At 54.2% G+C, this 19,487-nt stretch overlaps 2 protein-coding genes across 2 annotated transcripts in view; both read right to left on the bottom strand.

The window, feature by feature from the left end:
- Window positions 1-781: 781 nt before the first annotated feature.
- On the bottom strand, window positions 782-6,222 carry NGB (neuroglobin). The gene is made up of 4 exons (XM_049612428.1): window positions 5,982-6,222; window positions 4,502-4,613; window positions 3,419-3,538; window positions 782-2,005 (listed from the first exon to the last, which is right to left on the bottom strand). The coding sequence occupies exons 1-4, from the start codon at window positions 6,068-6,070 to the stop codon at window positions 1,871-1,873; spliced, it is 456 nt and encodes a 151-aa protein (XP_049468385.1). The 5' UTR covers window positions 6,071-6,222; the 3' UTR covers window positions 782-1,870.
- Window positions 6,223-9,628: 3,406 nt separating this feature from the next.
- Window positions 9,629-19,487, bottom strand: part of POMT2 (protein O-mannosyltransferase 2) — a 43,702-nt gene continuing 33,843 nt past the window's right edge. Inside the window, exons 14-21 of the mRNA XM_049612405.1 lie at window positions 19,213-19,304; window positions 18,034-18,110; window positions 15,063-15,134; window positions 14,694-14,753; window positions 14,502-14,607; window positions 13,286-13,426; window positions 13,019-13,133; window positions 9,629-12,139 (exon numbers count right to left, since the gene is read on the bottom strand). Coding sequence (XP_049468362.1) covers window positions 12,034-12,139; window positions 13,019-13,133; window positions 13,286-13,426; window positions 14,502-14,607; window positions 14,694-14,753; window positions 15,063-15,134; window positions 18,034-18,110; window positions 19,213-19,304 — 769 coding nt within the window. The 3' untranslated portion in view covers window positions 9,629-12,033. The remainder of the gene's footprint in view (window positions 12,140-13,018; window positions 13,134-13,285; window positions 13,427-14,501; window positions 14,608-14,693; window positions 14,754-15,062; window positions 15,135-18,033; window positions 18,111-19,212; window positions 19,305-19,487) is intronic.

Here is a 19,487-nt window from a genome sequence, read left to right as displayed (position 1 = left end):
ATCAGGGAGGCTCTAGAAGTTTTCCTCAGAGACTCTATGAGTCTTTGGTGCCCTTTGCTGCTGTCCTGGTGCCTGGTCCATTCCTATCCCTGGCCTCACTTTGTCCCCTACGAGGTGGGCTCTCAGACCCCTGACCAGTGAACTGCTTCAGACTCTGGATTAGTGTGGGTGCATGTTGTAACAAAACAACCCCAAATATATAATGGCACAAACACAATAGATGTTTGTGTCTCTTTCCTGGAAAATTTAAAATGGGCCCTTGCTCCACAGGATGGAGAAGTTCCTTGGCCCTACCAGGCACTTCCGATTAGTGGGTGCTCTCCTCCAAGCAGCAATTCGGGGGCCCGGGCTCCTTCCGTCTTGTGGCTCTGCCACAGTCAACACATGGCCCTCAAGGTCACTGTAAGATCTCCATCGGGCTGGCAGAGGGATGACAGAGCACAGAGGAACTTGCAGGAGTTTGGGAGGACCAGGTCTAGAAGTGGCGCACAGGTCCACACATTCCGTTGGTCAGAACTAGGTCACATGCCCCACCTGTTTGCAAAGGAGGCTGGGAAATGTAGTCTGGCTGTGTACCTAAGAGGAAGAGGAACCGAATTTGGTGCCTGCCAGCCAGTTTCCATCACAGACCCCTAGGTCCATCTCTGCCATTGGCTTCTTGCCTTCCCCAAGCCTCTCCTTTCTTTTATATCCACTCTCTGGCCTTGGCCCTCCTGACCCCATCCTCCCACCCTGCCCTAGATCCCCCACCTTACAGCTTCATCTGGCACAAGCTGACACCCAAGAAAAGACCAGTCCCAGCAGGTCAGAGAGGCACACAGAACAGGTTTATTCCTCATGAGTTTATACAACCACAGCACAGAGCAAGAGGTAAAAGTGCAGACAGCTTGGGCAAGGGCAGAGGGCCCCCCCTGCTGCTTTCTCTTCTATCGCAGCCTAAGTACAGACACACACCAGGTATTAAACGTGGGGAGCTGTGCCCGGCAGTGGATGTGGGCAGCATCAGAGAGGCAGCGTGGGGCAGGTGAGCCCCAGCCCTGCTGGGGCGGGGTGGTGAGGAACAGCCACCAGAACTCAGGCCTCTTTGGAGTGAAATCCCCCTCCTTCCGTGACCTTCCCCAGCCCCGCCCCGCCCCGCCCTGGCTGGCTAGCTGGCTTCTACAGAGTGGTACTAAAGGAGCTCCCAGCAGCAGCACTGAAGGAGGGAACTGGAAACAGCAACAGAAAAACTACTCTGTCACGTGACATCTAAGCAGGCCCCTGGGACCCCGCTGAGCCTATCACAGACCCAGGTCAGCTCTCCCTTCCCCAGCAGTTCTCTTGATCGCCTGCCCCTACCACCTGTGATTTCACCATGAAGACTAAAATGGTCCCTCTTGTTTACTTATGAAAGGCAGACACCCCTGGGAGAGAGAAGAATGGAAAGGAGGCAAAATGGGAAGGTGCCCGAAGCTCAGCCACCCACTCCCTGCTTGGCCCAGCTCACTTGAGAAGGATGGCTGACCAGAGCCCATGCTCTCAAAGATCTCCACCTTCCCAGCCCCGTGCCACCTCTGTGACCCAAACATTGCTCCTCTCTTAGCAGAGGAGGGGATGCTAGAGGGGGAAAAAGGCAGGCAGGGAAAAGCTACTGGGGACACAAGGAAATCCAGAAGTCCCTTCTTGAAGGAAAAGCCACCCCTGTCTACAGTCGGAGATGAGGAGGACTGAGACCCAGCCCTGCTCCATCACCTCTCCAGGGTGGTCAAGGGGACAAGGGCCTAGGTGCAAGGAGGCCTAAGGGGAGCTGGGCTACGACAGGCACAGAGCAACAGACAGACACAGACAGATGGGGGCCTCCAGGTGGGGGCTGCTGGCCAGGGGCTGCCTCTTACTCGCCATCCCAGCCTCGACTCATGGCCTGTACCACGGCCCCGTAGAGCTGGCTCCAGGCGGCCCGCATGGCTGGTGTGAACGCAGGGCCCAGGCACTTCTCCAGCATGTAGAGCAGGGACTCACCCACCGTCTGCAGAGGCAAGCGGCACCTTGTCATTCCTGAAGGCAGGAAGGCATCGTTCCATTCCACAGGTGAGAAAACTGAGGCCTGGACCTTTCTTTTCTCCTGCACAGGGTCCATGCTTCCCGAGCAAGATTCTGCCCCAATCCTTGGGTGCCACATAGGGTCCCCTTTTCCCTTAAATGTGAGGCCTTATAGTGAACCAAGCATTTCATTCCACTCAGCCTTGCAACCATCCCATGGTTGCCTGGGACCCCCAGCTCAGACCAAGCAAAGTCACTGCCCCCAGGACTCAGTTTCCTCCTCTGCACGGCAGCACTCATGGTATTAAGATCCCAGACTCTGCAACCAGACAGACCTGAATTCACTTCCTGATTCCACCATTTATGAGCTGTGTGGCTTCAAGCAAGTTTTACAACCTGAGCCTCAGTTGCTTCAACAGTAAAACAGGGAAAGTAAAAGTTCCTACTTACCAGATTGCTGGCATGATTAAATGAGACCATCTATAAAGAGCCCTTAGCACAGCATCTGTACACAGTGAGCCTTCAAGAATAATAATGGCTCTTGTTTGTTATTAACCATAACAAAATATCGCTTACTTATTCCACAAATGTTTACAGAATATCCACTAAAGACCAGGCACCGCACCAGTGCTCTAGTTAGAGAGGCCAAGGTGAGCGTGGTCCCTTCCTCGGTGTGCTGGCCATCTGGCAAGGTGACGGGACTATGGGGTAGGCTGTCACATCCGTGGCCCCCAGTGAACCGCACTTCAAGGATTCACGCCCCCTGAGTGGGGTCCCTCCACCTGGAGCCTGAGCTCATCGCGTGCCTGGCTTTGGCCAATGGGCGTTACCAAGGGGGCTGCAAGCGGAGGCAGGAAGTGTCCTGGCACATCGGGGTTCTGCCCTCTTGGAACTCAGCTGCCGCTCTGCGAGGAAGCTCAGCTAGGCCACCGATAACGAGACACCACAGGATAATGAGACACCACAGGGAAAGAGGCCCCAAAGGATGACAGGCCAACTTGGATGCACCAGCCCCAGCCGTGCTCTCGGCTGAGGGCAGTACATGAGTGGCTCCAGCCCCACCATGCGGAGCAAAAGCACGGCCCCACCGAACCCAGAAATCGTTTGCTTGGGATGGTTTTATACACAGTGATAGGAAACCGGGCAGACTGGCGAATCCCAAAGGCTCCTTAAGTTTCCACGGTTCTAAGAGAAGCCACACCACGGAAGAAGAATTGGGGGCTCAGAGAGGTCAAGGCAGTGCCGGGGGTCACATGGCGGGGGAGACACAGATGCAGGCCCCCAGCCCTAGTCATCTCAGGGTATGGAATGGGGAAAGAGAACAGGTGGGCAGGGAGGACAGGGAGAGTGGTGGCCTCAGGTCAGGAGCTCCAGAGAGAGGGGGAGCCCCATTACCCACCGAGAAGGAGCTGAACTTCACACCCACGGCACGGTGCTTCTTGCCCAGACCAGCAAGGTACTCCTCCAGCGAGGACAGGTCCTCTACATTGGTCACCGCAGTGTCAATCACGAACATCACCTGCCAAGGCAGAGGAGCAGTGAACCCGAGAGGTCAGAGCAGCGCCACCTGTTCACAACCACAGTCTAGATGGGGGTTCCAAACAGAAGTAAGAGAGGTCACCAGGACCCTCAGTTTTCCAGGATCAGAAATGTAAGGCAATCAGGGCACCTGGCTGGCTCAGATGGTAGAACGTGCGACTCTTGATCTTGGGGTTGTAAGTTTGAGCCCCATGTTGGGTGTATTGATTACTTAAAAATAAATAATAAAATGTTTTAAAAAGAAAGAAAAGGAAGAAATCAAAGGAGGAAGAAAGAAAGAAGGAAGAGAGGGAGGGAGGGAGGAAGGAAGGGAGGGAGGAAGGAGGGAAGGGAGGAAAGAAGGAAGGAGGGGAGGGAGGGAAGGAGGAAGGAAGGAAGGAAGGGAAGGAGGAAGGAAGGAGGAAGGAAGAAAGGAAGGAAGGGAGGGAGGGAGGGAGGGAGGGAGGAAGGAAGGGAGTGCAAGGCAATCTGAGTTTGCATGCAGGAAGTACTCAACAGTGGCCAAACTACTAATGTTATACTGTGAAGGCAGCTCCTCCCCTCTAAGGGTCTCAAAGCCCTAAACTTGGCAGCTGGATGGTGCTGTCCACCCTGGACAAAGAGAAACTGAGGCACTGTGACAGTCACAAGCCTCTAAGGGGAACCCCAGCTTGGTTGTCATAGGCAGATGGTCCTAGTGGATCAGTGCCGACACCACCCTCAGGAGCCAGGGACAAGGCTGAGGGCAAGGGTGGGGCTGGGACCAGCTGGCTGAGCACAGGGTGCCCCAGACTCTGCCCGGCTCAGCACAGAAGGCAAGGAGCAGATGCCCCTGGCATGGGGGAGCAGCAGGAGGGGAATGAGACCAGGCCAGGGCAGGAGGAACTTTCCCTATCCCAAGTCTCTCATTCTCTCCCAGGAAGGCGTTCTGCTGGATCTCAGAGGCCGCTCTGCCTTGTCTCACCTTCCTGATGTGGTCCAGGAACTCAGGGGAGGACAGGCAGTCCTCTGGGCTGGAGAACTGGCGGCAGTTGTACTGGAAGAGGGGCAGCAGGTCAGGCTCCAGGTCAAACAGCCTGTGGGGGGAGGCCCAGGTGTTAGTCCCTACAGGCCCCCCCCTGGCTCCGCGAGCCCTAGCTGCCCAGCAGTGGTGGCGGGCGGGGGAGGGGTGCAGGGATTCAGCCGAAACCTAGAACGCACCCACCAACCGGGTACTGACCCCTTTGCCATCTTTGTCAGTGCTCCTTTCCCTCCTCCTCCACCAGCTCTGAGGGGCATCCTCAGTGAGTCTCTAGGCCTCTCACAGGACCCAGCATTGAGAAGCCCCTCCATAAACAGTTCAGAGGGCTGGGACAGGGAGGGGTCCTCAAATAGGAAAGCCCTTCTCTCTGTCTCTGTCTCTCTCTGTCTTTTCTCTGTCTCTGTCTCTCTCTCTTCCACTCTTGGGTCAGAATGTCTGAGTCTCATCATGTCTGGGGGGGCTTGGGCCAGTGATGATAGCCATACTACTGAGAATTCCTTACACCTACTGGCCATTGAATACTTTACACGTAGTTAACTTCTGTATCCCTCACGATCCTAAGCAGTAGGTATAACTGTTATCCCAGGCTTACAGCACAGAGACTCTAAGTAACTTGCCTATGGTCACACAGCTTAGAAGCAGCAGAGCCACAGAGGGCTCCCCTTTTCCCTTTTTGTTGGTGTGGGAGGTGGCGGGGGGAGGTGGTGGTTTGCAAAAGCCTCCTCAGAAGTTCCCGGCTGGCTTTGGGAGCCAAGGCTCCTGAAAAACCATGGTGACAGAGCATTGGCTCTGGTGATGACAGAGGGGTTACCTAGAGACTCTCGAGGTAAGGTTGAAGATTGGCCTCCGTGCCCTTGGGTCTGGGCAACCCCTTCCCCCTCTCCCCAGGGGTGAGATGTGGGCGTGTATCGTCCCCTCCCTGGCTGTTCTCTCCTCCCAGCCTGGTCCTTTCCTCTGAAAGGTTTATCCTTCTGTTGGCGGCCTGAAGTGTGCACTCCTAGGGCCTGGCCAGTGCCTGCCCTCTGGGAGCCAGGCACACCCTCCCCTCACGGGCCCTCGGGGCACCCCTCAGGCACCACCCAAGGAAGGAACACTCAGGAACAGAGCCAGGGAGAGGGCGCAGCGCGGGGAGCAGAGCCCGCTGGCCAGAGTGTAAGGAGATCCTCAGGGGAGGACAGCCGCCCGCCCCCGGGGAGCGCCCCCCCCCCCTCCGCACGGCTGCGCCCACCGCCCAGGGAAGCGCAGGAGGGGCTGCGCCAGCCGTCGCCGCGCTCGCTCCTTTGGCGCACTTCTGGAAGCGCCCCGGCGCCGCCGAGGCAGAGAGCCAATCTTCCCTCCTCCGGCGCCGGTGCAGCCGCCGGGAGCCCGTTTCTGGCGAGGCACCCCGCCACCCGCACCCCCGGGGCGCTCGGGGAACCCTCACCTGGCGAACAGCACGGTGCCATGCTCCAGCGGGCTGCGGCTCACCGCCCGCCAGCTCTGCCGGATCAGCTCGGGCTCCGGGCGCTCCATGCTGGCCCGGGGACGCGGGGCGCGAGGCTGGGACCCTCGGGGCGCGGGCACCGTCACCGCACGTGCCGCGCCATCTCCGCGGCGACGCGGGCCACTCCGCACCCCCTACGGCCCCCCGCGCCTCAGCCGGGCGGGGTGTAGCCGCCGCTCCTTCCCCGCCCTAGGTGGAGGCGCCCCGCCGTGCCCGCCGGGCTGGCGCTTCCGGGGACCCCGCTCCGGCCGCTGCGCCCTGCGCGCCCCGAGGCTTTGAGAGCGCCCCGCCCCGCGCCGCCCGGCTGGGGCGCTTTAAAGCAACCGCGGCCCCCGCCCTCCTCCGTCCGTCAAGGCGCTCATCTCTGGGCAACCGGCTGTGGCCAGGGACGACCTGGTGGCCTGGGAAATGCCTGGGCTTCAGAGCTTAACAGAAAACGTCGAGCCTCTCTGGGCCTCAGGTTTTCATCTGGAAACTGGTGATGATTTCACCACTTGCTGGTTAGGGCACCCAGTGGAACTCGATCACCTTAGGAGGCTCTGCATGTGCCACCTCTCCACAAGCTTCCCTCAAGCCCTACCCGGAGGCATTAGACTTTGTCCCCCTTGGCACAGGTTCTCCTTCCTTCCGCCCAGATATCAGACCAGGGGAAGCCCAGCACCTGCCTGTGTGACCAGGCCCAGGCTGGAGAGGCTCTCTGCCCTAGCTCTGGGTCTGAGGCATCCTCACTCCCCATCCCTGCACTTTGGGGGCCACCAGGGCTCTCAGCCTTAGGGACAGGGCTGAGACTGCAGCCATTTCCAGGCAGGGCTGGGTGTTCTTGAGACATCATCTTTAGCAATCTGTGAGCTCCAGTTCTAACCCCAGCTCTGCTGGCCAGGGCCAGGTCTGGGGTGCAGCAGGAGTGACCACTGCAATACCTGGACATTGAGGGAGTTAAGTGCCAACATGCTATTCCACGACTTTCAATAGACTTTCAAAAAACTTAAACTGAAGTACTACTTCATCCTCTAACTTGAAGTTCAGGTAGTGCGATCTCTTGCTTGCCATTCAGGGTGTGAAGCGGACCACTTGCCAGGCCTGAGCCTCTCTCTTTCAAGCACCAAAGTTCCCCCGGTCCCACCCCAGTGTGAGTGGCCCGGGCTTTGCAGGGCAAAACCCTCGTTTATCTTTCATCATTTCCAGTCTCAGAGCCCAGCTCCATCCCAGCCTGCCTGCCTACTTCTCTTTCAGTGTCCTCAGCATATGGTAAGGGGGGTGAGTAGTGAGGTCTCTACGGGCCTTTTGGCCCACCTCCTTTCATTCCATAGACACAAGACAGTGCTCAGGGCCAGTGGTAACGAATAGCCTGAGGCTCCGTGCCCAGGAGTTTGTGGGGGTGCGTCCCATTCCTCTCTTCCCCACCTCCCCACACATCTCTGGGGTCTCTGGGCTGAGCAGGAGAGCCAGGCTAGAAGGCCTAGCTTGTGTCCTAAAGAGTCTGAGATCGGGGACTAGATTTCTCATTCAGTATCCCATGATCCTGCAGCCAGGTCAGCAGGTCAGGGGGGAGAAGGCCATATTATGTCTCTGGTGAGCTTCACCTTTCAGTCCCCAGATGTTCTTTGCTCTGTGCAGGCCACCTGGCTTATCTAAGGTTTCCCACTCTACCCAGTCTGCATTTCCTGGCAACAGTCTCTACTTGAGAACTTCTTGCTTCCTTTCTCCTTTGGGAGAAAGTGTCTGGGTCTAATAAGTTAGTTCATGGCAGTTAATGGTTTTAGCTGGTAAGTGGTAGAGTCAGCACTCACTCTGCCTAGAATTCTAGAGCCAGGAGAAGGGTTGCTAAGTGCACTGTAATCCCTGCTTCCCTGGGAGAAAAGGCTGGAGAAACCAGCTGGGCCTCTGCAGGGCCAGCGGGAGAGAGGGGAGAGGAGGTTCCAGGAGACAGAAGGTCTGAGTCCGTATCAGAAGTTCCCAGGATCTCCCCTCCTTGCCTGGCATCTGCATGACTCAGGCAGGAGGTGCTAACAGAGGAGAGCTGAGTGCTGTCCTAGAGCCAGTGCTGTCACTGAGTGGACTGTCAACAGTAGACAGTGACAGAGCTGGCATTCATGGAGCACTCCTGTCCCAACTCTGTGCAAGGCTCTTTGCGTCATTTACTCCTTGTCTTCACGCTGTCTCTGCCAAGAAGGTACCATTTGTTTCAATCTGGTTATACCGTTGAGGAAACAGAAGCCCAGGGGTTCGGTAACTAGCCCAAGATCACATGGCTGTAAGTGGTGGGGCCAGGAGTTGCCCTCAAGTCTGACTCCAGCCTGTTCTCTGGACCTCTGTGCTCCTCTGCCCCCTTCACTTTAATGGACCATGACCAAGAGCTCTATCTGTAGTTCAGACCAAACCAAGGTCACTGGGTTTGGGTCAGTGGTTACTGACTGGTGTACTGGTACTGGTATACTGGAGCTGACTCTTAGATCGCCTCTGAGAGCCAATGGTGTGCACTGATCTTTCCAGATTCTCATCTAGTGACGTCAGGTTGCTAGCCTGAAATGGGCCATGGTGAGAATATGTACACCATGGAAATTGGCAAGTGCTATACACCAGGCCTTTTTTCCCCTCCCAGAAAACCACTGGTCTGGGTGCACCAGGAAACACTGGGCCCCGGGTGCACTGTGGATGCGTTAAGCAGAATGCACAAAGGAATGTGCTAAACGTGGACACCTCTGAGCTGAGTCCAGGCCTTCTCCCCGGGGACCCAGGGTTGTCTGTTGTTCTGGGAAGGTGCTTCTATCCCAGAACCAAGCCGGAGAAACAGAAAAAGCCCAACTTGGTGTCCAGTCCTGGCCCTGATATTGACTAATCACAAGAGTTGAGGCAAACAATTTAATCTCTCATGGGTAGAATGGAGACAAAAGCAGCACTGGCTTCACTGTGCCTTTATGAGGATGAAGTGTCACTGATGTGTCGGTGCTTAGTAAACTAAGCTGTGCCGGTCAAGTGTGTTTGGTCCCTTCCTAACTTGCCTGGACTCGGCGTCTTCCCGCCCCTGAAGCACGTCCCCTTCCCTGCCTCCTCTAGCCCCTCTTGTCTCAAGGGGGAGGGGGAGTCAGGCCGCCTGCACCTCACAGGGCAGTGCCACTCCTCTCCTCTTCCACCCACTGCCCCACACACACCAGCGCTCACCTCCTTGGGACGCTCGCCATCGCTCCTGATGACAGAAGACCCCTGCGAGATGGGGCCTCTGGCGAGCACAATGGCAGCTGCTACAGTGCTGGGCTGTGTGGCTGTCTCAGACATGGACACTCTTACTCTCCACTCTCCTTGCCCTACTGTGTGGCAGGTTACCAGAGAAACAGTCCAGCTTCCTACTTATTTTGGGATAAGTTTAAATAAAAGAACAGCCCTCATTACTCAAGTCACCTTGTACGTGGGAGGGCCCCAATGCCCCTCGGGGTGACGGGGCTCACCTGCCCAGCCAGGGCCTCTGCTGAAATTAGAATGGCCTCAGACACCGGGACACGGTGGAACGGTTCTTGCCCCCAAAACATTCCTCTCTTTCTGGGACCCCGAGGGAAAGTCAGGTTCAATTAAGTACAAGAAGAACACCATGGCTTTCAAAATAAGGGCTATTTATTACAAAAGTAAATGGCCTCTGATTATCTGTGGAAACCTTTTTTTAATATAAAATTGTGGCTCAAGAAGCTGGCTGGAGGTTGTGCTCACAAACATCTTCCTCCACCAGCAAGTTTGTGGGGCAGATCACATTTCCGCCGATTCCTGGGCACTGGAGCTCATACTCAGGGCACCACCCTGACAGCCCCTCTCCCCAGCATCTGCCAACAACAGAACCTGAACACTTGCAGCTGCGTCCACCCGCACAGCCTCGTCCCCAGAGAAAGGTCTGTTCATTTGGGCTAAGAGGAAGCGGGGGGAGTGAGCAAGCAATTCTCTCATCCTTGGAACACAGTAGAAGAGACGGAGGAACCCTTCGTTCCCAGTGTGGCCAAATGAGGAGGGAGCCACGGGGAGGAAGCTGGCTGAGCTTTCTCCTTCCCCACCCTCCCCCAGAGTGGCTGCCCCTCTGGCTCCTTCAGGGTTCCTCCCTTCCAACAAGTTCCTATTAGGAAAGAAGAAGGTGCAAGGGAACGACGGCCACCTCCCAGTTGTCATCAGGCCAGTGCTCTCAGCTGAGAGGCAAGCACAGATTCCTGCACTCGTCCTGGGTGGGCAGGAGAGCCCACCCAAATGGCTGTCCCCACCCAGCTCAGAAGAAACCAACTCTCTGCCTTTGGGGAGGAGAGACAGCGGTGCGGTGGAAAGTGTAAGCAGAGGTTCTCCATCCCTGTTCTTTCCTTCCAGAAATGCAATTAAGCACACAGCCCAGACTCAGCACACAGGCAGCACTTCCTGACAGGGGAAGTCAAAAGGGCTGCAGCCCTGGGAGAGGGAGGTCATCACACCCCAGATCTAATTAACAAACCTGCCTTGCTTTTGACATTGCTGCATTTCCTCTATTAACATTAATGATGGCTGGTCCGAACGGCTAAGGATGGCCAGAAGCTTCCCTCCCCACCGCCCAGTAGGTAGCACAGTCTGTCCCTGGGACCAATTTCCAGTCTCCGTGGCAACCGCCTCCCAGAGATGCTCTAAAGAGCTCTGACCCTGTCAGAATTGGTGGGGGCTACAGAGGAGGGAAGATGAAGTGTGGCAGAGCCTCATCATTAAACCTGGAAGCATCACAGCCCTCCGAGACAAAATACTCTGTCATGTACTTGCGGGAGGGAGGCAGGCTGAGGAGCTGGCCTTGGGCTGGTTCGGTTCTCACCCAAGGGTTTCCTTAATCTCTTCTATTTGGGGAAGAAGTGAAAGGAACAGCTAGCTCTGAGCTTCTTCCTTGGGCTTTAAAGTGGCAGAGAGTAGAAGCTTTGCTGCATTTCTAGGTGCTCTGGGTCCTTGGGGAAAGAGATTAGTGAAACAGTGACACAGAGAAGGGGGAATGAAACGGAAATGGGGTGTCAGCAGGGGAAGACTAGAGAAGTAAAAGGAACACCTCATGAGTGACAGGGACATCAATCCGGACGGGCCACACAGCCTACTGGGACCCCAGCCCGGCACCACAGATCCCTGCCCTGCTGCCCATCACCCTCGGCTGCTAAGAAAGGGGCCCCAAAGGCTCTCCCAGCCATCAGGAGAGTGTGTCTGCCCCACTGTCGCAGCCAGGCTGGATGCAGAGGGAAAAGGACGGTAGCAAGAAACACCTCTGGCGAGCAGGCCCTGAGAACACACAGCAGCCCAGGATAGGGTGCCATTCCTCCCACAAGACATCACGTAATACTCTGAGAGTGAGGAAGCCAGGGCTGGTGAGCTCTCAGCGAGCGGCCTTGCTCTGGAGACTTCCCAGCAGCTGCCGCCCGGGAAGCAGCTGGGAGGCCGGCCCTCCAGCCCAGAGGTGCTCCGCTCTGTTTGTTGGGAGGAGAGCGGCGCAGCGTGGACAGTCCCGTCTGCTCTGCCCTTGGTGATATCCCAGAGTGGGGTCGGTGAGCTCAGCCTTCTTGGAGGTCAGAGGATTTATGATGGTCTTACTTTCAAACCAAATCCAGTGTGAAGGAAAATACCAGAAAATACTACTGTAGCCCTGGACTATTTCTTGAGTTTATGACACTCAGCTGTCCACAGTCACAGTCTATATTCCACAGGTATATGGGCACATGTACCCTCACACCCCCACACACATCCCTCCTTATGTTGCACACTTGGGGAAACAGACCAGAGAGGTGGTGTCCTCTATTGCTGGGCCATTCCCAGTGGTGGGACCTCTGCAGACAGAGCCATGGCTCTCCCTTGTGTTGAGTTAAGTTCCGGGTGTGCCCCCAGAGCTCGGTCCTGGAAGGCAGCAGAATTCCTCAGGCTCCTCGGGCAGCTTCGCCCACAGCTGGGAGGGTCCAAGGGCTGGCTGCACAGCTGGCTATGCCCAGAAAGTTCCTGGACTCAGGCTGAAGTCCTTGCAGTAGCCTCAAAAGTCCCATGATTCAAGCCACCTTAGTCCTGCCATGGGACTTCGGGGATCCTGGGCTAGGGGACCAACCATCCCGTAAGCCAGAGGGTGGAAGAGGTAGAAGCTGTGAGAGAGAATCCAGAGGGGGGCAGGTGGCATCCAGTGCCTTGGCATCGGCAAGCAGCCCTACAGACCCTTGAAATTCAGCCATCCCCCCCCCCCCCCCCCCCCCCCCCCCCCCCCCCTCCCCCCCGCCCCGCCCCCCCCCCCGCTAGAGTTCATTAGGTCTTCTCCACCTACAAGATCTGCTTGTTCTTGTCACCACAGTCTGTCTGGGTTCGCCGTTTGGGCACACTGTAGTCTGAGAGCTTAGCAGATGCTGACTTAATGACAATGAAGGAAAGGGCTCCTCCCAAGAGGCCCCAGGGAGAGACCAGCCCAGGGGTCTGGTCATGGCTGTTTGGCTCAGAGTATATGTTGTAATGTGCATGTGCTCTCAGGTCACAGACCCACCATTTGCAGTTCATGCTTTAATGCTGCCTCCCTGGCAGCACTAAAGGCCAGTGACTCTCAACAGGGGATCTGTGAGACTGGCATGAAGGTGGGGAGAGGAGGGGAGGCTTGCCAAACACCCTCCTTCCAGTTATTCTGAGCCACAGCCCACACCACTCTTCCCACCCTCTCCCTCAACCTGCCTCCTCCAGAGCTGTCTGGTAGGGAGCCATGGTCATATAAAACCTGGAACCCACTGGCAAAAGGAAAGAATGCAGAGTTAGCCCCTGTTTCTCCTATCTGGCTGCACATTAGGGTCACCTGGGGAGCTTTGAAAAACGGAATCAGAGCCTCTGGGGGTGGGGCCCAGTTACCGGAGTGCTTTAAAAGCAGAGTTTAAAAGCAGAGTGCTTTAGAATCCCAGGGGATTCTAAAATGCATCCAGGGCAGAGGCATCAGACTTGTGGGTGGAGAGTGGGGGACAGCTATGCAAGGAGTGGGGAATACTCACCTGTAGGCAGTTCCCAGGAGCAGGCTCAGGTTTCCCACCACATACAGGCCCCTGGCCAGGGAAGAGGAGGCCAGGCTCCAGGCCCAGAGCCGCAGGAGAGTGTCCCACAGAATGCCTAAGGGAAAGAAGAGACCTAGCGCCAGTCTGTCAGAGGATGACTTCTGGGGATGCAGCACGAAGGAGCCACTCCAGGTCAGGAAGCAGGGAGACCCCCCTCAGCATTGTTCCTCTGCCCCTCTCCCCCAGGTCCAGGTAGGCAGTGCTGACCTGTCAACATGCTGGAGAAGAGCATGGCTGGGAAGTAGTGGTGGAAGTAGAGAATCCGGCCCATCAGGAAGAATGGGAAGTAATGGAGAATCCAGCCAAGCAGGAGCTGACCGCCTCCTCGCAGCAGGACCTGGGACAACCCTGGGCCCCAAGCAGCACAGCCCAGGTTAGCAGCCAGGGAGAGGGCAGAGACCCGGGGTCCTTGTCCAGCTCTGCCCCTTCCCTGCCGTGTGTCTGGACCGGGCTGCCTTTCCTCATCTGGAGAATGCTGAGCAAGCCTAGGCAGCTGGGAGAGAGGAGCAGCTGGCCCTCGAGAGCCTTGCACATTACCCACTCAGGGAGGCTGGCACCCATGCAGGTGCACCAAATGCCAACAGGAGGCAGCCTAGCCTCTAAAGAAACCAAGATGCTCACATCCCACAGGTAGCTGCCCCCATCCCACCTCCGTCTCCCACACCTTTGCTGCCACACAGATCTTTGCAGCGGCCGACAGGAGAGAGGTGAAGTTGGAGATGAGGATGGAGGGGGACAGAGGGGGCCTAGGACTGTGGCTGTTCACAGAGGGAGCGGCACAGGGTAAAAAGAGCCTGTGGGAACGTCTCAGGGGCTGCAGTCCGTGCCCTAGGGGCTCCTCCCTACCCCACTAGAACATGGGCCATGGAACAGGGAGGAGGCAGAGGAGAAGAGGTGGGTAGCTCTCTACAGAGTGTAAAGGTTAAAAGCGAAGTCTCTGGGGACACCTGGGTGGCTCAGTCAGTTGAGCATCGAACTCTTGATTTCAGCTCAGGTCATGATCCCAGGGTTGTGGGATCAAGCCCCCGTGTGTTGGGCTCCATGCTGAGCATGGGAGCCTGCTTAAGATTCTCTCTCTTCCTCTGCTCCTCTCCTCTGCTCTCGTGCTCGTGCTTGCACTCTCTCTCTCTCTCTCAAAGAAAAAAAGTGAAGGCTCTGAAGTCAGACTGCTTGGGTTTGAATCTCAGCTCTACACTTACAAGTGTATGTTCTGGGACAAGTCTCTTCTCTTTGTGCCTTTGCTTCCTAATCCATAAAATGGGGGTAAGAATGTTCTACTCTACAGGGCTGTTGGGAGGATAGGCATTTGGTGACTGAGCTTTAAAGAAGGGAGAGAGTGGGGGCTGAAGGCAGAATGGCCCAGCAGAAGTGTAGGCCCCAGCCAGCTGCTAGGTCAGGGGAGGGAGAGCCCAAGGGACCCAACCTTCAACCTCCACAGGCAGGTGTGCCCCTCTCTGCACAGCTACAGCAATGATGCTCCCCAAGAGGAGGTAGAGGGCAATGCTCAACAGATTCAGCCACCAAACCACCTGCATGGAAAGGAGAATGGGCAGGTGAGAGGAAAGCCGCAGCCCCCAGGCTGAAGGTCTACACAGGGAGAGGGCTGGGCACTCACCGGGTTGCCAAGCAGATACACACGGAAGTCTGTGTCATTGATCCCTGAGAAGCGCAGGCCCTGTGGGGCAGAGGACACCCTGCTGATCCAGGGCCCAGTGCATCCAGGCCACACGTGCTCCGGTGGGGGGAAGACCAGTTACCTTTCACAGATAGGGAGCCCGGGCAGGAGGCTCAGAAAGTGCCAATTCTACATGAGCTCTCGGGGAAGGTGGGTCAGAATCAGGACAAAAAACAGAGCCCTGTCGGCCAGCCACCTCATGCCAGGTAAGGCCTTGCCTAGTTACCCTAGCTCACCCCACCCAACCAAGTCTCAGTGATCTCCTTTTTGGCTCCATTTCCTGGGATAAACTCTAGCCTTGAGCCCTACCTGATAGTTGATAGGCCAGTGCCAGGGTTTGGACGTGAACTCATTGTCCTTGGGTTTGAGACCATTGTTCCCCTGCAGGAAAATGGCAAAAAGAAGCTAGTCAAGGCAGAGATCTAGAGAGCTGACAGAAGTGTGAGCAATGGGCATCTCTGACATATGGCCAAGTATCCAGAAGAAACCTCCCCCTACCATCCCCCTCCCTGCAGGGAAGTCAGGTGCTCATTCTCAGTCACTGTTCACCTGCTTACAACTGCCTTACTTCTCCCAACACACAAGCCTCCATTTCCACCAAAGACAGTCCATTCAGACCCACTATGCTTGAGAGAAAAGAGAATGAAAGACTTGTTTCCTGTGAGCACAAAACATACACCCATCTTTCAGACCAAGGAGAAGGTGTGAAGAGAGCTAGTGGGGATACAAAATCAAGCTGACTTACGTGTTCCCTCAGGAACCCAATTTCAAACACAGAACCAGAAATCTGATGAATTCCCAGACTTGGAAAAAGTTACTTTAACCTAGTATTTCTCAACTTTTTTTTTTCATGATTGCCCCTCCTGGAACTTTTCAGACATTTTTTCCCTAAATGCCTCCAATGACATTTTAATACCACAGCAATACTGTAAATATGTCTATATACTGGATGACTACCTATGCTTCATACATGAAAAAGTTAAGGGTTTTCTGCCCTCCAAGAACACATTTTACCCTCTGGGTGATATTACCCATTGAGAATACATACTTTAGCCTGAAGGAACAAGATTCAGCCCCTTTAATCCAGTAGCTAAGACTGTCCAACAACCTGCCTCTACACGGCAAAATCAGGGCTTTTCAAAGGCAAGAAGGAAAGGATCAGGACCCTGGATACTAAGCACAGGTCTGGTGTCAGCCTCATTATCAGAACAAATTGAGAAGGCACTTCCTGAGAACAGTTGTAAGATGCTGTGAGTTAGGTCAGGGTTTCTCCATTGAAGGGCCTCAGAATGAAGAATGAATCTGGACCCCAAAGGAGCTGTGGAGGGAAATGAATTCCTTCAAACCAGTGCAGTTCAGTCCCAGGCTCAAGGACTCCAGCCAGAGCTATAACAAACCAGGGGCATCCTATTTACTACCTTAATGTCAGAAATCCAGTTCCTTTACTAAACCAAGAAATGGAAGGAAGGAAAAGTCTGTAACCATTAGAGGCATATACATTTGTACACCGTTCTCTATGCTTAACACCTTGAGTGGGCTCGTTCCAGCTGACCTCACCAGACGAGGCAGCCTTCTCTGCACAGGACTCAGGCCCTCCTCTCAGCTGGCAGAAAAGCCCTCTCCCATGCAGTTTCCATCATCTGGACTATTTTGATCTCTTTCCCCATCTTGATGCTACATTGGTTGAGTAAGAAAGCTCCTTTATGCCCTTTTATTCTTTGGCTCTACCTCTTAGATAATGAAAGAAGAAACGAGACTATTCAGACTTAGTCTTAAAATTCTACCCAGACGAGGACACCTGGGTGGCTCAGTTGGCTGGGAGACTGACTCTTGATTCCGGCTCAGGTCATGATCTCACGATTCATGATATCAAGTCCCATGTCAGGTTCTGCGCTGACAGTGCAGAGCCTGCTTGGGATTCTCTGTCTCCCTCGCTCTCTGCCCCTCCCCCGTTTGTGCGCATGCACACACACATGTGCTCTCTTTCTCAAAATAAGTTAACAAAACTTTAAAAATAAAAAAATTCTACCCAGACCTAGAATGATATTTTGACTGACAGGCACATATTCAAAGGAGCTATGTCATCAGGCCACAGTGACAGCTACAAGCAGAGAGTCAGAGAAGAAGTGACCCAGAGATCACTTGATGTGAAGTCATCACCTCGCAATGTGCAAAAATGACAAAATCTGAATTTTTTAATTTAATCTGGTGGAAGAAGTCAACTATATTTACTGAGTACCGCCTATAAAATCACTTCCAGGGAAGTCCACTTGACAACGGCTCAGCAGGGGAAAAATAACAATCACTACACCTCTCTGCTGCCCTGTGGGTGGAGTGATAATCACAAACCTGACTTGGGATACAGTGACTCTTAAACACCATTCCTGCAGAACACTGGTTTCCATAAGCCAAAGGAAAGGGGTCTCTTCTATACATCCACACTGCAGCAAGGTTTCTCTAACACACCGGGAGAAGTTAAGATAATGGGTAGAACTTTCTCAACTTAAAGCTCTCTTCTCTCAATTGTTCTTACGCCTTTGAGCTACGACTGCTGTCAGATACCAATGATGGAGAGTACAAACAAAGAATCTTATAAAACCTGCAAAAGACTCAATCAGGCCCCCTAAATAGTTCCCATGTCTAGGAACTTGAGGGGGCTCATGGTAGGGATTTTATGCTGCAGCGAAACAACATGCTCAGGTTAGCTATTCATCCTAATTCATTCTAACCTCAGGTGATGGAATGAACTATCAGCATCTCATGCTCTTCAAGCAAGAGCACTCTGGCTTTCAGGAGCTCTGCCATTTGAACAGATTTGAGAATCACTTAGAAATGGAAGAGTGTAGCAGTAACCAGCACTGACTCTGCCAGCCTCGCTGTGAAGCCCGGATCCACCTCTTACATTTAGCTGTGTGACCCTGGGCAGCTTTAACCTCTCCGTGCCCCAATTCCCTCATCTATAAACTGGGGACAATAATCTCCATAGGACTGTAATAACCACTGAATAAGTAGTTCACGTGCAGTGCTTAGAGTGGTGACTGGCACATAAGAGCTACATACATGTGCACTGGTGTCTGTCATCATCATTATCATCATCACCACTATCATCATTCTGTGATAAGGGAAATGCCTTTGAAAACCAAGTAAACTGTAAGTGAAGACCCTTTCAAAGTCCTCCATGAGGGGGCAGTGGATCTATACATGGCTCCTGATCTGTGATGCAAATTTGTGGATGGTAAGAGCTCGTAGAGAAGCCATCGAATGAGAGGGGCCACAGTACCCGGATCATCACCATGTGGGACTCCAGCAAGACCTCAGGAAAACTGGGCTGCAGCACGTCCAGGCTGATGTTTGGCACTAGGCAAAGAAATGACAGAGAAGAAAACCTTGGTTGCACATTCTCCCAGCTGTCCACGGCATCCACACTGTGGCCAGAGTCTGAGTGCAGCCTTCCTGATGCTCTGGCTAACCAGTAGGTAGGAGTGTTGAGGAGACAGAAGAAAGCTTGACCCAATTCTTGATCATCCGCCTTCAGCTTGTGTGAAGCACTCATGAGGCATTTGGAGAAACACAAAGGCAACAGATGATGAGGCCTGTCCCCGGTCTGTCCCTGGTGTGGCTACAGCTCTCGGCACCACCACCCTTCATTATGGTACAGCCTCAAATGCTGCTCTCCCTGCCAGGCAGGTCTGTGAGGACAGGGGCCAAGTCCACATCATCCACCAGTGTCTTCCTGGGGCCCCCAGTCTTCCCATCATACTCACTGAAGAGTTGTTTAATTGGTTAATTAATTAGCTGGTTGGTTAAATTAGGTAGTAAGAAGAATGGAAAATGGGAAGCATGGAGAAAGGAAATCAAGCAAAAGCTTGAAAGGGGTGGTTGGGGAGGACAGATGATGAATCCAAAGATTCACTGAGTTGAAGATGACACTGATGTAGAAATGTCAAACAGGAGCCTGGGAGTACAGATATGGGGCTCAGATCAAGGGCTGTGGCCATCGCTTTCTGTACAAGTGTTGGCTGGCTGTGGGGAGGGGAGGAGCTCTACATAGGGGCATAAAGGGAAAGCACCAGCCTGCTCTAAGCCTTGAGAGTGGAAAGCACCCCTGGTACAGGGGACAGAACAGCCCAGAAGGAGATGAGAGAGGTGGGCCTGCACTGCAGGCAGTCAAGGTGAAGCATCAAATCCAGAGAGAGGCAAGGAAAATGAAAAGAGGAAATTAGCTGTGGTCCTGAGTGAAGTCACTGGTCACTTTAGGGAGAGTTTAAGGAAGACGGGAAGTTCACATGGATGGGAAGGGAAAGGAACTACCTTCATACAAAAACTCGTGTGAAGAGATTCAGTTTAAAAAAGGCAAGAAATGGCAATAATGATACAAAGTGATGGCACAGTCTATAAAGGTTTATTTTTCTAAGATAAGAGTTACTTATAAATGTTTCCAGGAAGTAAGTTCACTCACGTTTGGGGTTGATATGGTCCTCCACATTCCAGATAGAGTTGAGGGTTTCCTTTAGGTATGGGGTGCAAGTAACCTCCAACTGCTCCCAGCCCCTGTGAAAAGCAGTCACAGATGTCTCTCAGAAGATGTGAAACTCACCAGAGTAGCACTGTTGAATCTCTTAAATACACAGGACTCTGTTCTTTTCAATCCAGGGGCTATGCTTTTATCAACCTCACTCTTGTATTCCACGACTATCACAGAAGTCATCTAGCATTGAGCATTCCCACTTTAGG

The sequence above is a fragment of the Panthera uncia genome (assembly GCF_023721935.1).
Source record: "Panthera uncia isolate 11264 chromosome B3 unlocalized genomic scaffold, Puncia_PCG_1.0 HiC_scaffold_1, whole genome shotgun sequence".
NCBI lineage: Eukaryota > Metazoa > Chordata > Mammalia > Carnivora > Felidae > Panthera > Panthera uncia.
This window is presented reverse-complemented; position numbering and strand designations above follow the sequence as displayed.